Source organism: Osmerus mordax, chromosome 9, assembly GCF_038355195.1.
Source record: "Osmerus mordax isolate fOsmMor3 chromosome 9, fOsmMor3.pri, whole genome shotgun sequence".
NCBI lineage: Eukaryota > Metazoa > Chordata > Actinopteri > Osmeriformes > Osmeridae > Osmerus > Osmerus mordax.
Window position 1 is genome coordinate 13,866,366 of NC_090058.1, and position 16,779 is coordinate 13,883,144.

At 42.5% G+C, this 16,779-nt stretch overlaps 1 protein-coding gene and 1 long non-coding RNA gene across 8 annotated transcripts; one reads left to right on the top strand and one right to left on the bottom strand.

The window, feature by feature from the left end:
- Nucleotides 1–1,058: 1,058 nt before the first annotated feature.
- si:dkey-33c12.4 (uncharacterized protein LOC560112 homolog) lies at nt 1,059–14,835 on the bottom strand. Of its 7 annotated transcripts, XM_067242671.1 has the most exons (22): nt 14,686–14,835; nt 14,422–14,465; nt 14,214–14,289; nt 13,745–13,944; nt 13,580–13,663; nt 11,473–11,523; nt 11,359–11,377; nt 11,165–11,268; nt 10,856–11,023; nt 10,477–10,533; nt 9,652–9,864; nt 9,361–9,528; nt 6,098–6,152; nt 5,862–5,952; nt 5,381–5,522; nt 5,116–5,220; nt 4,935–5,025; nt 4,309–4,498; nt 3,036–3,110; nt 2,740–2,842; nt 1,945–2,042; nt 1,059–1,664 (listed from the first exon to the last, which is right to left on the bottom strand). In XM_067242671.1, exons 1-22 carry the CDS (start codon nt 14,717–14,719, stop codon nt 1,595–1,597), a joined length of 2,238 nt encoding a protein of 745 aa, XP_067098772.1. In that variant the 5' UTR covers nt 14,720–14,835; the 3' UTR covers nt 1,059–1,594. The 7 variants fall into 7 exon arrangements, with proteins under 7 accessions (XP_067098772.1, XP_067098773.1, XP_067098770.1 ...); XM_067242672.1 differs by having other exon boundaries at nt 9,361–9,411; nt 11,165–11,377; XM_067242669.1 differs by having other exon boundaries at nt 11,165–11,377.
- Nucleotides 14,836–15,728: 893 nt separating this feature from the next.
- LOC136949633 (uncharacterized) lies at nt 15,729–16,700 on the top strand. Its single transcript, XR_010877439.1, has 3 exons — nt 15,729–15,837; nt 16,024–16,144; nt 16,224–16,700. It is a non-coding gene; the product is annotated as an uncharacterized lncRNA (long non-coding RNA).
- The last annotated feature ends 79 nt before the right edge of the window (nt 16,701–16,779 follow it).

Genomic DNA, 16,779 nt, shown 5'->3' on the forward strand with positions numbered 1-16,779 from the left:
AATTGATTTATGTAGATTATGCAAATGAGGTGAAGGAAAGCAAGTAATCAAATTGTTAATTGGGTTTGTTTTATTCCTGCTCATTAACAGGGGCCCCGTCCTGTTTCAAAGATAGGGTCGATCTCTCATTGTGACAAATGTCTAATTTTAACAGATGCAACTAAACTAAGGCATGTATTTTAAATAAATAGTGCAATAGCTAAAAATATGCCTTTTACGCTGCTGTTGTTAGGTAAAATACGTCTCTAAAACATCCAAAGTTAAACATGATCTTCAGTTATCTTAGTTGAATTTACACGACTTACTGTATTTAAGAAGCTACACTTTATAATTGTTTTGACACAGCTGTTCCTTGACAACCTATTCTGAATATTCAAAGTAGCACAGAAATGTAATGTTATTCCAGATGGATTTTAGGCCTACCAGTCTGGTGACGTAAGAATGGTGGAGCGTGATGGACAGTTTGTAATAGTACAAATAAAGCTATGCTGCTCTTAGGGGCGGGTGAAAAATATAAAAATAAAGGATCTGTAAACCCTTGGCAGGTTTATAACAAGGCTTCACTAATCTCAGCTGGTGTTTGTTTTGTGAAGCAGGGAAGGTTTAGCTGGAGCCGAAAAAGGAGGTAGGCTCTCCCCCAGCTTCTGAACTTTCACCTCCTATCAGTCAAATCTCCATTTGAATGGGTTTACTGACTGGAAAAGCCAAGAGCAGCAATGAGATTAAATTGGACAGTTTTTTTTCCTTGCTCCGACGTAATGTACGAACCCCAGACCCCCACTAGTCAGTCTCCAGGTTCAAACCGAGTTCATGTTATTTGTGTTACAGTCCTTTTATGCTCTCAAATCTCTCAAAGATCAAAGGGGCTTTGTGGGTTATGCCATCTGCCAATTAAAGACTAGAAGCATAGAAATTCTTACCATAAACCAAGATTAAGACAAAGCACTTCACACAACTAACTATTCTTCTTTCCCCCTTTTAAAGTAATTGCTCAGCTTTGTAAAGGATTTGGTCATTTACACTCCCAACGTTTCATCAGTCAAGGATCAGACCAAAAGAGATAGCATTGTATGCATTAACAAAGTCTATAGTTTACTAGTTTAAGAAATGCATGCATGCAATGCACACATATACAGTAGCTGTGAGCGTCACAAGACAACGATTTTAACAGCTTAATCTGTTTAATAATCTTGAACAGTGTTTGTGGAAATCACAAATGAAGACTGGAGGGCCACAAACACACCCGAGGAAGCAGAGGAAGGCAACAGGTCAACATATCCCAGCGTTGGGGTCTCAGCTGTTAATGACGCCACCTAGTGGTGACTTATTAGTACAGCTCCCTGGCACATTTGAAACAATAACTTAACTTATACATTTCAAAACAGACTGACCCAATAGTAAAAACCCAAAACAGACAATGTAAAACTACTGAGCCAGTAAATGGCAACATAAGTATTGAGTAGCAAAGACACAGCAAAGACACAGCAGTCACAGCCCAACATAAAAACAGTAGGCATTTAAAACAATTAAATATAAAACAACTAATTGCCCAAGCTGAGATTTGCAAATGTTTGTAGTTAGTGTCGTTGGCACTCTACTTGGCTCTGTCGATGGTCCTGTTGTTGGGGATGACGAGGGGGGAACTGCTCCTCCTGGTGCAAACTCTGGTTCTCCAGAGGAAGGTGATGATGTTAGAGGGGGAGGAGAGATAGTTTTAGTGTTGGAGTAGGGTGAGGGTGATGGAGGGGGGTCAGGGATAGGGTTGGTCATACTCAGGGGTGAGGGAGGGGGGTCAGGGATAGGGTTGGTCATACTCAGGGGTGAGGGAGGGGGGTCAGGGATAGGGTTAGTCATACTCAGGGTTGAGGGAGGGGGGTCAGGGATAGGGTTAGTCATACTCAGGGTTGAGGGAGGGGGGTCAGGGATAGGGTTGGTCATACTCACATATTGGGGTCTGTGGCCGCATTTCTTGACACACCCAGATTTGGGTGGATCTTGTTTGGGTGACGCACAGCCAGACACACTCCCTCTACTAGGAAACCCTGAAGGCCAGAGAACACAGAGGCCAGGGTGCATGACGCAGGCTGCTACCGTTACCCGCTACCTTTAACTGTAGCGTAGCATTACCAAATTCTTGTTTCCTTCAGAATTCAGGAATCAATTGAATAACTTGCTCTACCACTGAGCTATTACTAGAGCTTGACCGATAAAGGATTTTAAAGGCTGATATCGATACAAATATTTGGTGATTTAAAAATACAATATACATAAAATAAATACAATAAATAAAAATAATCCAGAAACACGTAACAAAACAAACAGAACAAAACAAACAGTCTGCCCGAATAAGCTGGTTGGAGGGTTTGTGGCGTTCTGAACAGGAGTGTTGTCAACAGGGACGTTGTAGAGTGCCCTCTGGTGGACAAACAATGCAACGCAAACACTCAGAAAATGGTTGATGGGTGTTTCATCCGTTTATTTTATATTCATTTATTGGCCATTATAAATATCGATACCGATAGTTTGGAAAATGCCCAATATCAGCCGATAATATCAGCCCGCCAATAAATCAGTCGGGCTCTAGCTATAACCCATCCTTAACTAAAGACCATAACATGATACACAAAGGGGGTACAACAATGTGGGAAGATGGGATGAGTTTAGCTCTCCAGTAGAGCATTTGATTGACTGCCCGTTTGATGCTGGCATGACCAGCTGTAATGGAGAACACAGACTCACATGCAGCAGCTGAATAGCTGTCTTACAGTCCTGCTTCTTGGTGTAGTGGACAAACGCACACTGGACCTGTGGCATCATCTTGATGCTAAACACTTCACCAGCCCTGAGGGAGGGAGAGAGAGAGAGACAGGGGGGAGAGGGGGAAAGAAATGGGAGAGAAAGTGACAAGAGCAACCGAGCGTGAAAGAAACGTAGTTGTCAGTTCCAGTTCTCTCTGAAATCATTTTGATCACATGATCATGTCTGCGTTCCCATCCTGATGCGTTGTTGCTGTGCTGTCGTGGATATGATCTCACCTGCTGAACAGTCTGTGCAACATCTGTTCAGTGATGGTTGACACCACGGACCCCACCCAGACAGGAAACAGCCCTCTGTGTCAGGAGATATGGCAGCTTATTGGCACAGCAGCCAGGAGACATGACACACTGCACCCACAAAGTGGTTTGATGTTGCATTTAAGATTATGAAGATGTTTTTCTTCCACAGCTCTGTGTAATATTGTATTATAGATTGTGACGTAGCCCCGGCTCTGACCACCAGAGGGTGCTGTCACAGGTGTGGCGACACTTTCACGAGCAGAGGAAGCCATCTCTCGCCATCAACCAGAGGACCAATAGTTCTATCAGCCACCTTGACAAGGTACAGCTGGGTAGCCCAGCCGTTGAGCTGGTAGGCTGAGGGATGGGTTGGTTCTTTTATGTCATTGGTCAGTGTTTGTGTGCTGTTAATCAATTATGGGAAGGTCTTTTGTTCTTGGTTTATTTTAAGGACTAATTCATGGTATAACCCCTTTAACCCTTGTGTTATCTTCGGGTCATCCTGACCCATCGGTCGTTGTGACCCACCGTCGTATTGCGACAACTTTACCGCATACAAAAGCAAAGTGAAGCATTTTCTTTTAACCGTTGGGCTGTATCAGACTCCCCACATTGCGAAGGTTAAAAGAAAAATATTTGTATTTGTTTTTGTATTGGGTAAACACAACGATGGTTCGTTATGAACCTTTGGGTCTGTGACCCGAAGGCAGCACAAGGGTTAAAAAAAAGGAAACATTTGTTCTAGTGAGGAGAGGGGTTAGAGAGGGCTGGTTGAAGTGACTTTTGGTGACCCCCAGTTGGGAATTTGTTTTTGGTCATTCATAAAACCTTAATCCTGCTCACTCTGGAAATAAAGCACCTTGATCCTTCCCCTACACCTGGGTCCTTGGTTATCATTTGAGAAACCCACACCTCGAGCCCAGCTAATAGCTCACAAGATATATTTTTGCACTGTGCCTGGTAGCTGAGATGTGGTTACTTTACACTGTGCCTGGTAAATGCAGACTGTTCCCTGACCCTAACTAACCACTGAAATACTGTTAGAACAATGCACTTCTGATCATCATTTTCTGATGTACTTTCCATGTGCACCATTTGTATTTCACTTGGGATAAAAGCATCTGCTAAAATGAATAGAATTATCAAAGCTGATGACCTCTTCTACCCATATAAAATTGCATCAAACCATTTCCTGTCTGGTGCAAACCACTTCCTGACTCATGACGCTAGCGAGCAGTGGTTGGAGCCTTACGATGTGGCAGCGCTGGCTGGTTTGGTGGGTCTCCGCTCGGCTGATGCCGGGGCTGAGGCCGGGGCCGGGGATGAGGCCGAGGCTCTGGGCGCGTTCCTGGCATGGCCCCCCCGCTGGGTGACCACCCACTCCTCCTCCTCCTCCTCCTCGTCTGCCGTCCGCCCGGGGGGGTCTCCACCGTCTGGTTCACCTGGGGGGGTAGAGGAGAGGAGCTGTTACCAAGCTTGAGATTGTGGGGAGGGGGGCACTTCTGATGTGTGTGTGTGTGTGTGTGTGTGGGGGGGGGGGGGATGAAGGGGTGGTGTGATGGGACAAGTTCCCACATCCATCATCATCATCATCATCAGCAGCAGCAGCAGCAGCAGCAGCATCATCATCATCATCATCATCATCATCATCATCATCATCATCATCATCATCATCACCAAATTCTAAAGCTGGTTGCTTTGAAGCTTTGATGGATGTGTACATAAACACAAGGTTTGGATAAAGAAAATGTTGCACGACCCAGATGAAGGGTTCCTACTTGGTCATATTAGATTGGATTAGATGGAATTTACTGGTCCCTGAGGGGACATTGCCCAGCTACTGGTACACTACGAGAAGAGTGTGTCAGGATTGTTTACCTTCGATCCCTGAGAGAGCATCCACAGCTTCCTCAAAGCTGCTGTGGGCCTTCAGCGCTTCTAAACTTTTCTCATGTGTAAATCCCATTTCCTGGAAAGGACACATACACACAAACCTAGTAAACACACACCACTACTGATGTAGCAAGCTTGTTATGTCATGTTATGACACTACCCCTACCATGAGTTGCAAGATATGGACTTTCCTCAGCTCCTGGGAGGCATCGACAGAAGAGCTGTCCTGCTGCAGAACCTCCTGATAGGTCAACGCTGCCTCGTAATACCTCTGGGGAGGGGAGAGGTTTAGGGTTCAAGCTGGACTAGCGTAAAACAGGGTTAGTTTAAGTAGTGGGTAGAGGGGGTTGGGGGCACCCAGACAGGCGGAGCAGAGTAAAAAACAGACTGATTGGGAGCATTGATACCCACACAAGAGGGAAAGGGAGTACCTGCAGCCCGCACAGGGCCTTCCCCTTCCTGAACAGGCCTTTAATCCAGCCAGGGTTCATGCCCAGGGACAGGTCAGCATCGATCAGCGCCAGATCAAACTGCTGCAGCCTCTCATAACAAAATGACCGGTTTCCAAACAACCTGAGGAGGAGTCACATACACCAGTCACTAACGTCATTACTATTCACATAGTACATTTGATTCATTTAACCGATGCTTTTACCTAGAGCAAATAGTGCTTACAAAAAGTAGAGCTGAAAATAATCATCAGAAGTACAAAGTCATAGCAGTATTTGGGTGGTCAGTCAAGGAAAGGTCTGTATTTACCAGGCAGAGTGCAAAGTAACACTATCTCAGCTACCAGGCACAGTGCCAAGTAACTACACCTAAGCTACCAGGCACAGTGCAACTATAAACATCTCAACTATTCACAATGTTCAAGGCTTAATTATAAGAAGACAGTGAAATGTTTGTACTTACTTGTACTCTGTAGGGTTATATTTTATTGCACCAGTGAAATATTTCACAGCCACATCAAGTTGTCCACAGGCAGCAAACTGATTTCCAGTATCTGTGAAGTGGGTTGGTGGAGAAGATTTTGGGGGGGATTTCAGCTCATTTAATATAACTTCAATCGTTGGAATTTACAAAGTATCAGCCATCATGATTCTCCTTCTTGGAATCTGCTTTTCAACAGTATTCAGACTGGAACTTACTGGCAAGATCGATACTTCTCTGAACAACATCAACTTCAACCTCCTTCACCTTTTCCTAAAATAATCAATAACAAGCCATGAAGGATCAGGCCACACGTCACGTTTATCAAGCAAGATTATCATGCTAAACTAAAGTTAGCACCTTGAAACTGAAAATCACCACGAATTCAATCGTGTACCACACTGACTCGATATAGGAGCACAGGTATCTCTTTGCAGTGGCAATCGTTGGACATCGTCAAGTATCAAGTTAAACTAGAGAGGATACAATTTCTGGGGAAATTGTAGGGTGTGCTTGCTTGCGTCGGTTGCACAGGGGTCTGTATATTTTATATAAAAATGCATCGGGCCTACTTATTATTTATAAAGATTACATAGATTTAAAAGCATCTTTTTTTTGCTGCTCATTTACAACTCAAAATACGAGTGAAGTGTAGAATGAAATATGACGTCTTCTCATTTCCCCTGCAAGAGGCAGCTGACAGGCTGAATCAAAACGAATACATTTGGCAGACCGGTGTACAAATGGACCTAATCTCTATGACTTAAACGTCCTTTTAAGTTGTCCCTTCTCGTGATATTTTCAGGCATTTAGCCTACTCATATTGCATTCATTCATTAATAAAGAACCCCCTTTGAAGATTATTCTACGACTTTACCGGCAGAAGATAGAATCGCGATTCAAACAGTACCATCTGCTAACTGAAAATATGCCCCCAAAAACGTAAATAAGCTTGACATTTATTTAGTGGAAAATAGCTCATTCATAAAAAGCTCACTGGTAGCGATCATTGTCAGTAACAACTCAAAATGCGATATAGCCCTGTGTGGAGAAGCTGCCCCGGTAAATTCTACTACTACAGTACAGTACTACTAGTAGACTACTGCTGTGTTCGTCTTGATAGCGATTGCGTTGGTTGAATTCGATTAAACGTTCCGTTGTACGGTTTAGGCTGAAATTAATTATTTTCATGAACAGATCGACAAAGTTTAGGCTGTGGCAATGAAGTTCAGGTTAGTAGTCAGATAGTTTCCCTACTGAAAGACTTTTGAGTAAGGGGAGTGCCGAACATGTTCTGTTGCCGTTTGACTTAAACAGCTGAGGAGTTGTTGTTAGCTACTCACACTAGTGTCTCGGGTACAGTAGGCTACAGCGTTGCAGTGAGCTACACTGGTTTGAAACCACAGGTAATGGTAATTTCACCAACAAATCGTTTACTAATGTCAGAATAAATCCTACAACGAAAATGTATATGTGAGGAATGTTTATTTTAACGATTGAAAACAGATACATCATAGACCACTGTAGTATGTGTTGCCCGGGCAACACAGGCTAATGTCATGATGCTAATATGTCAGTGAAATAGTAGACTACTGTTTCCGAAAGTAGATGTACTTCCTTAATAATATCAGCTTATATTGTACATTACACATCACAATTGTGTGTCATATCACAAAGTAAAATGAGTAAATATTTATCACCCTGGCCTCTTTGTTTGTGGCGTTTCTGCAGCTGCCTTGCAGTAAAGCTATAGTTAGCCTAGCTATCCCCCAAGTTAACAGATGCCAAACGAATGTTCTGCCAAAGGTAGTCACGCGTGTTTTCGTGACATTATTGCAGACCGGTGTAAAAATTGACCTAATCTCTATGATTTAAACGTCATTTTAAGTTTTTCTCTTCTCATGATATTTTCAGGCATTTAGCCTACTCATATTGCATTCATTCATGAATAAACAACCCCTTTGAAGATTATTCTACGACGTTACCCGGCAGTAGAAGATGGAATCGCAATTCAAACGGTACCATCTGCTAACTGAAAATATGCCCCCCAAAACGTAAATAAGCTTGACATTTATTTAGTGGAAAATTGCTCATTCATAAAAAGCTCACTGGTAGCGATCATTGTCAGTAACAACGCAAAATGCGATATAGCCCTGTGTTGAGAAGCTGCCCCGGTAAATTGTACTACTACGGTACAGTACTAGGCTACTGCTGTGTTCGTCTTGGTAGCGATTGCGTTGGTTGAATTGGATTTAACGTTCCGTTGTACGGTTTAGGCTGAAATTAATTATTTTCATGAACAGATTGACAACGTTTAGGCTGTGGCAATGAAGTTCAGGTTAGTAGTTAGATAGACTTTTGATTTAAGTAAGGGGAGTGCCGAACATTTTCTGTCGCCGTTTGACTTCCTAAACAGCTGTGTACTGTAGCTAGATGTTTTTGTAGTGTGTCTCGCGTAAGCTACAGCGTTGCAGTGAGCTACACTGGTTTGAAACCACAGGTAATGGTAATTTCACCAACAAATCGGTTTCTAATGTCAGAATAAATCCTACAACGAAAATGTATATGTGAGGAATGTTTATTTTAACGATTGAAAACAGATAACGCTACATCATAGACCACTGTAGTATGTGTTGCCCGGGAAACACAGGCTAATGTCATGATGCTAATACTTCAGTGAAATAGTAGACTACTGTTTCCGAAAGTAGATGTACTTCCTTAATAATATCAGCTTATATTGTACATTACACATCACAATTGTGTGTCATATCACAAAGTAAAATGAGTAAATAGTTATCACCCTGGCCTCTTTTCTTGTGGCGTTTCTGCAGCTGCCTTGCAGTAAAGCTATAGTTAGCCTAGCTATCCCCCAAGTTAACAGATGCTAAACAATGTTCTGGCAAAGGTAGTCACGCGTGTTTTCGTGACGTTAGTGACGCAGTGACGTTAGTAACGTCAGTGACTGTGGCTAGCAAATTAGCCACCGTTAGCTTCACTTTTCGCCACAAAAACTTAATTTAAGCTTAAACCATGCAACGGAACGTAAATTCCAATAGAAGCAACTCAATCGCTACCAAGACGAAACTTTTGACACCTACGTTGTCTATGTAGGCCAAGTATTTACTGAGTTTTAGGGGGGCAAAAAGAAATAAAAATAATAATAATAATATATATGTGAGAGAACAAAGGTTGTTCTCTCGCCGAAGGCTTGAGCACACCCAATTACTGTCTGAAGTCAACAACGACCTAAAAAGCTAGCTTTTTAGCTCGTTGTTGACTGATACACAGATGTGGATACTGGATAGCTAGATGAGGTTAGGCTGCCAGTAAGCTAGTTACACATGAAACAAAATCCTTCTGAAAGCCTAGAATGGATCTGTACGTCAATGTTTTGCTACAGTGACACATCAGTCAAAATCTTTCAGAAAATCTAGACTGGATCAATATGTACATTTTTATTAGTCGGTCTTGACAAGATCACCTGTTCAATATCAACTTGCTGGCCATTCATCTTGGGCTTGTTGTCCTCTGCCTGATGAACAGCAATCAGATTATTTCGCCGTTTTCTCTCGAGTTTGTTTTTTTGATCAAGCTGCTTCTTAGCAATAGCAGCAGCAGTAGAGATAAAGCTGCTATTCATATCAAGTTCCTTTAAGAACCAGAAAACAACGAATGGTTTCAGAACTTTTAGTTAAGATTGTGTGGTATTGAAATATTTGACACGTGGGTATACGAAAGTAACGAAGAAAAAGTCAAAGCGTTCAACACCAACCTCTGGTTCTGAGGACAAGAATTCTTCCTCTCTCTTCTCATCCTCAACATTATCTTCACCAAGATGTCTCTCCTCACGTACAGTGACATTTGTCTTGGTTGAGTCCGGACCAGGTCCAACAAAATATTCTTTTGTTTCATTTAAAACGTGATTTTTTATATTTTCTTTCTTTTTAGGTGAGGATGTCGACGGATCTTGTTCCACTGCGCATTTCTGACACAGACATGTATTTAGTTGTTAAACACAAAATATGTCTTACAATAATTCACAGGGCTGCCAACTTGTCAAAAAACCTTGGAGTGAGATTTGGTGGGGCCAACCAAACTTTTGCAGCGTTCAAAGCAATTTTGGGGGGGGGGGGCTAAGAATAAAGCAAACGTTATTTAAAGTTTAAGAGCATAAATACTCAAGAATATACTCAATAAATATAGGCCTACTGAATAAATACTCAAGCATACATACCTGAAGCGGGGGGAAATGAACCTGGTATGGCTTGTTAAGTAGCATCGCAAATGTGAGAAAATTTAAAAACATTTCACAAATTCCACAGACAGAACCCCCCTCTTGAACCCCCTTAGGTCTGAAAGCATATACCGGTAACTAGAAACTAGTCGATCACGAGTGGCTCAACAGGTAGATCTATATAAACTCATCTTTCAGGCATTTGACCAACCGGGTTGACACTTCAGCGTGAGAAATCGGGGGTGTGGCTTGTGAGCGTGTGAGACCAATCAAATGCGTGTCTCACGGCCAATGCGTGAGAGTTGGCAGCCCTGATTTAACTCATTGCGCATCACAAACTGCATGTTCTGTCATTACACTTACACGTAATTTATCTTTATTAGCATTCTCCTTTTCTAACCGTTTTCTGTCTCTCTTACACTGCAAATAAAATAGAAACATCTGCATTAGTTTGAATATTCACATTAGAATCATGTTAAAAACTTGACTGTTGTATAAAAAAAGTTGTCTGTCTCCTCTGGAATGGTGTGAATATCAGTTTAGGTTTGACGTTTTGAAATATTAAACAGTGAATCTGAATGGACATATTTAAAATATTCACCCACATCCACGATACTGAATATCTAGAAGGGAGATAGCTAAGTTGTTAGTTAATTAGCTACAGTAACACAGTCAAATTCTTTCTGAAAGTCTAGACTGGATCAATAGGTAAATTTTTATTAGTCGGTTTTGACAAGATCACCTGTTCATTATCAACTTGCTGCCCATTCATCTTGGGCCATTTGTCCTCCGCCTGACGAACAGCAATCGGATTCTTTAGCCGTTTTCTCTCTAGTTTGTTATTTCGACCAAGCTGCTTCTTAGCAATAGCAGCAGCAGTAGAGATAAAGCTGCTATTCATATCAAGTTCCTTTAAGAACCAGAAAACAACAAAGGGGTTCAGATTTTTTTGTAACTGTTCAAATTGTGTGGTAGTGAAGTATTTGACACGCACTGAAAGTAAGTAGGCTACAAAAGTAACGAAGAAAAGGTAAAAGCATTCAACACCAACCTCTGGTTCTGAGGACAATAATTCTTCCTCTCTCTTCTCATCCTCAACATTATCTTCACCAAGATGTCTCTCGTCAAGTAAAGTGACATCAGTCTTGGGTGAGTCTGGACCAGGTCCGACAAAATATTCTTTTGTTTCATTTAAAACGTGATTTTTTATATTTTCTTTCTTTTTGGGTGAGGATGTAGACAAACCTTGTTCCACTGAGCCCCTCTGACACAGACAACATGTATTTAGTTGTTAAACACATATCTTACCATAATTAATTGCACATCATCACAAACTGCATGTTCTGTAATTATACTTACAGGTAATTTATCAGCACTCTCCTTTTCTAACCGTTTTCTTTCTCTCTGACGCTGCAAATAGAGTAGAAACATCTGCATTAGTTTGAATATTTAAATAAGTATGATGTACATGTACCTTGACTGTTGTATAAAAAAGTTCTGTCTCCTCTGGAATGGTGCAACTCAGTTTAAGTTATGGGTTTTTAAGTCTTGTCGTTGTTTATTGATTATAGGGCAGGTAGGCAGGCATGTGGGGTATTCAGTATTGAGGAAGAAGGCCTAGGTTTGGGCTGTGATATCTGCACAGTAGAAACATGTCCTGAACTAGTCTCAAGCAAAGAATGTGGGAACAGGGGTCTGGCCATGGTTGAGAAGGGGAAACAAACAGGGATGGAGCTAGAGGAGAGAGAGAAGGTGGACCAGAGCGAGTCAGCAGTATAGGAGACTGGTGTGTGTGCTTGTATCTCAAAAGGGGGTTGTTATGAGTCCAAGAATTAAACAACATGGCTCCCGAGGACAGTGAAGAGGGAAGTTGCCACGGGTTACCATCTGGGAACGCTCAAACTTGAAGGCCCTGTGTTTGGGCTACTTCTGATTCTGAGATCCACCTCAGATCACCGTGGGAATGAAGTAAGGATCAAGAGTGGCAGGTGAAGTTGGCCCATATAAGTAAGGTGGGGGCACCAATGTCGGCCTCATTGAGGGTGACGCACCTTGGAGGAGTTAGGGGAACAACGTTGAGAAATAGTATCAAGCAGGGCGGGATATTTTCCTCATATCAGACATATGATGGGTTGTATCTTGGGTATGAGTGCTTTTTGTGTCTTCCTGTACCACGTGCTGCATCGCTGAATAAACATTCAAGCGACCTTGACTTTGAAAGATATTCCGTCTGACTCCATTTTTGACTAAAATCTTTCTGAAGAAAAACCCTAGTCTCAAACTATCATCGGATTGGAGACAGAATCAAATCACTTTTACATTAATAATGATCAGTTTGATATGCAGATTTTCTGTGTACATGTACAGCTTGAGTCTCTGAGGTCAAGAGGTCATGCAGCGAGGCCCCCTCTGAGCAGAATATAGCACACGGCCAAGACAGTTAGGAGACAGTAAAGGCTTATATATACACTTCTGCGTTTTTCGAAAAACGGACACATGGGAACGCCCTCTTCTCCGAGGAACGCCCTCTACGAGCTCTCCGTCAACCCTCGGAGAGCTCGACGTGCACCTCCTGAATTTTCTAACTATCCGTCGTGAGCGACGGAGAGCTATGGAGACCCCCTTGGCTGTGATTGGTCAGTATTAAGAATCGCTTGCGTCAGGGAAGGGGTTGCCGGGATAAACAGGACGAACAGAATCCTTTGACCGCCATTGCTGTAAGTTTTCACAATTCATATTAATATTCATATTAATTCAGAAGCATATTGCGGCCTTTAGGCAAAACATGTACCAACTGGGACTTATGTGATTAACGACCACTTCACCTGCTGAACGTTCTAGTGTATCAGTGTACTGACCACTGAAGACCCGTTAAGGAAGCGATTCTGTGCATTCTATGTTTGAACATGTCCAGATACTGTATTTAAGCACTCTTGTAAGAGAGTCTTCACTCATGCTAGCCACTCTGTTGTGGATTGGTGGCATGATCCGACGTTGAGCTAATAAAACCAAGTCAACCCTTTTTATAATTGTCGTGACTCTTTCCGGCCTGCCTGCTGAGATATCTCATCCTTACACAGTTCATACACACAGTGTCAGTCACAACAACCTTCTGGAGTGCAAAAGCCAGAAAACAGATTTGATCGAGACAAGAAAGTAACTAGGCTTCAGATAACAACCAAAATGGGTCAATCGCAGTTGTTAGGAGAGGATCTTTTCAGGAAGCGTTTTAAGCAGGCCCATTTGCCCCAAAGTTGTTGATGACGTTTGACACTGTTTCCTTCGAGCAAACTGAATTCTTTGTTCACACCCTTTACAATGGCATTGATGGCATTTGTAAGAATACAAATGTGAATGATTAATAGTATGTGTTCATATTCAATCCTAATACAATAGCTGATCTGATTGTTATTTACACCCACAAAAACAATCCCTGATGTCCTTCACTGATTATTTTTATACGCACCAATTTTTTTAGTCTTTTCTTCTCAGCTTTTTCTTTAAGTCTGTTCTCTTCTTCCAGTAATGCTTTCGCATGTTTCTCAGCTTCCTGGAAAACTGTACATATTAATAAAGTATCCACTCAACACATCTCAATCAGGCTGAAATAATTGTTGATATTTTTGATTACCTCAGAGGTCAACTGCTTAATACGTGGGTGGGGGGTTAGAGGACTTTGAGCACTGTGCCCTGAAAATGTGTTTATTTGTTCTCTGTGACTGTGGGTGTTTTGGTCAACATCATAGTAATACTCCTCTTCATCTTCATCATCATCATCATAAGAATCGCAATCCGAATATTCATCGTGGTTATAGTCAATGGGTAAACCACCTGTACAGGGATAAATTGCTGTCAAATCTAGTCATCTGCTCCAGTAAAAGTAACAATAAAACCACAACACTTTATGAACCTTAACAATATAGAATATTATCATAAAATCATGAGTTATGACTCAAAAGGGAGTTGTCTATATAAAGTCCCACTTAGTGAGTCACTAAGATGATATCGTTTACTTGACTGTCCTGTTGCATTCTCGGCCATACTCAAGCCTACTGACTATAATCCTATGGATACATTCCATAGCACCAAAATGATCTTACCAAACAAGCTATGAGGGAAGATGTCAAGAATGTTCTGTCTGGTAGGAAACCGAGTTATTATGTCTTCCACGTTCTCCTGAAATAGATAAATTAGCATTGAGCTATCAAAGACCCGAAAAACAATTGCACAACAATAAGCAAATTCAGTAGGCATTAATTAACATTGATTAACATTACGTTACACGTCTATTGTCCAGGTGGAACTCACTTGAACAGCACGCATCAGTCGAGCGTCTTGCTGCATACGAATTGCTGAAGAAAAAAGTCAAGTTATTTTGTAAAGTAGCAAAGTGCTACACTATCGCATTCTAAATTGGCTAGCTAATGCCAGGAAAAATTACGAAACGTTACTAGTTGTGTTAGCCTTCACGACTGCCAGCTGGCGTAAATATGTAGGTTAACGCTAGATGTTGACACTCATAGCTAGCAAGCTAATAGCTAGTAAGATAACGGAACATTGTTTAATTCTTACCTTGACCCCATGGTCCCCAATTATTTCTTGACATTATTGAATGGTGAGATGAAGTGCAACCCGTTAGGTCGATTTCGGGGATATATCTATGAAGCTAACTACCGAGTTTCACTTTCATTTCTCGAGCTCGACATCAGCTGTTTGCAGTCTGATTCATAGAGCGTGAGAGTCCTGTGAATTTATTGACCTCACACGCACTCGACTCACCGGTAGGGATGGGCAATGTTGAGTAAGGTTGAGTGTAGAAAAAAGACTAGATCTTCACAATAAAAGTAGGCTAATTGTATTATTGCTCATGTGCTCATTATAATTTTTTCCATTGATAGTATATTATAATATACAATTTTTTGTATATTACTGTTTTTACTCAGACCAAACACTGCCTTGCAGAAGCGTCCCCTGCTCTGCTTCCACTTCGAATATTACGTTATAATTTTGGAGTGTTCTTTGCTATACTTATTTCAGTCAATGAGTGTCGCTATTTGTTAGCTACACATTTCCATACATTTTTTCGAAAATCCCGCGCAAGTGTCCGCGCATGCAGAAGACCCTAGCAACGCTTCTAGGATACGAACTGTGAAGAGGAAGCGCGCCTGCCTGCCTCTGGGCTGCAAACGACAACAATATGGAAACCCAAGACCTAACGTCTGCTTTTGTTTCACAGACAGACGTCGACAGGGTAAGAAATTGATAGCAGAGTAGCTACATTTGGATTGTAATCGTAAAAATTAAGTTTGTGCATGCTTTTTGACAATATTTATGCGAGAAAAAACACCCGCTTGCTACCGAACGTCTCGGCTTGATTAGGCTAAATTAGCGAGGCTAACTAGCTAGCCTGCTAAGCTGCTCTACTGTAGCACACACCAGCTGTAACTTCGGTTGACGTTAACCAGCGACCAACAGGCGTTTACCCAAATGTGTTTAGCTAGCAGCTACAGTATCTTGTTTATGTTATGTTACAGGGTACCGAGTCATGGCACCAGTTGCCAACAGAGGTAGATACGAGTCAGGTTATCGGACAGACATCAATAATCCCACCAGATGATCAAACTCAACACGGCGTCAGTCACAATCAAACCCATTCAAGAACAACCGTGACAACGGACCTGCAACGTCAACATTTGGGAGACAGAACCTCATCCTTGCAGCTAGGTAGCAATTGGTGAAAAATGTCCTTTTATATACCTTTTTCGTTTTCAATGTGTGCTGCGCGGGTATACCCTACCTGTTGCTTTGTTCATTTCGTCAGCCATGCAATTATGTTTCAGTTTGTATTCAGATTTATGTCGTAATCTTTTGAAACATTGGCGTCAGTTACCCTGTTGATCATGATTTCAGATTTCCAGGATAGTCGGCTCTCACCAGCCCTTCCTCTCCTGCCATCCAACTCTGAAAAAACCCATAACTTCACAGACTACTCTCTGTTCCAACAAACAGACTTAGAGTTTGCTCCATTGCGGTATGTTAACAGATAGATTAGATCACATATAGCCATTATTTTTTTTTTTTTTTTAAGTGTTAAATCTTTATTTTTTCAGGGGGTCTCCTGACATATCGATTGCATCAGATAGGTTTCTGGTCCCTCCCCTGGACAGTGGTGGTGTCCAGCCCGTGGACCACGCCTCTCTTTCCCAGCATCCTTTGGCCCACATAACGTCCCTGTCGGAGGAAGGAGCAAGCAGCTTCTGCTCTCTCTCCCAGCATAGCTTGTCACCAGCGGACGACACCCGTAAACCTGAGGATGACTCCTACCGAGCAATAATCCGAGCGGATGAGGGCAGAGAGACGAGTCTCTCCGGGCGGAGGACGGAGGGCTGGGACGACCGGCCACCGACGCGTCCGTACGACCCTCTGGGAGGGTCGCCTGAGGACGACGGGTCCTTCCTGAGGAGAGACGTTCCGGCACGGACGCTGCTGGGGCTGCTCCAGAAGGAGGTGGGCATGGCCAGCGGCAGCAGCAGCGCCGTGTCCTCCGCCTCCGAGACCTCGCTCAACAGAACCTCGTCTCTCGGGGAGGGGAGGAGCAGCGGCGTTGCCAAGCCCGAGGCTGGGCATGGCGCCGGGAGCAGACAGCCCTCGCCAGGAGGACCCCAG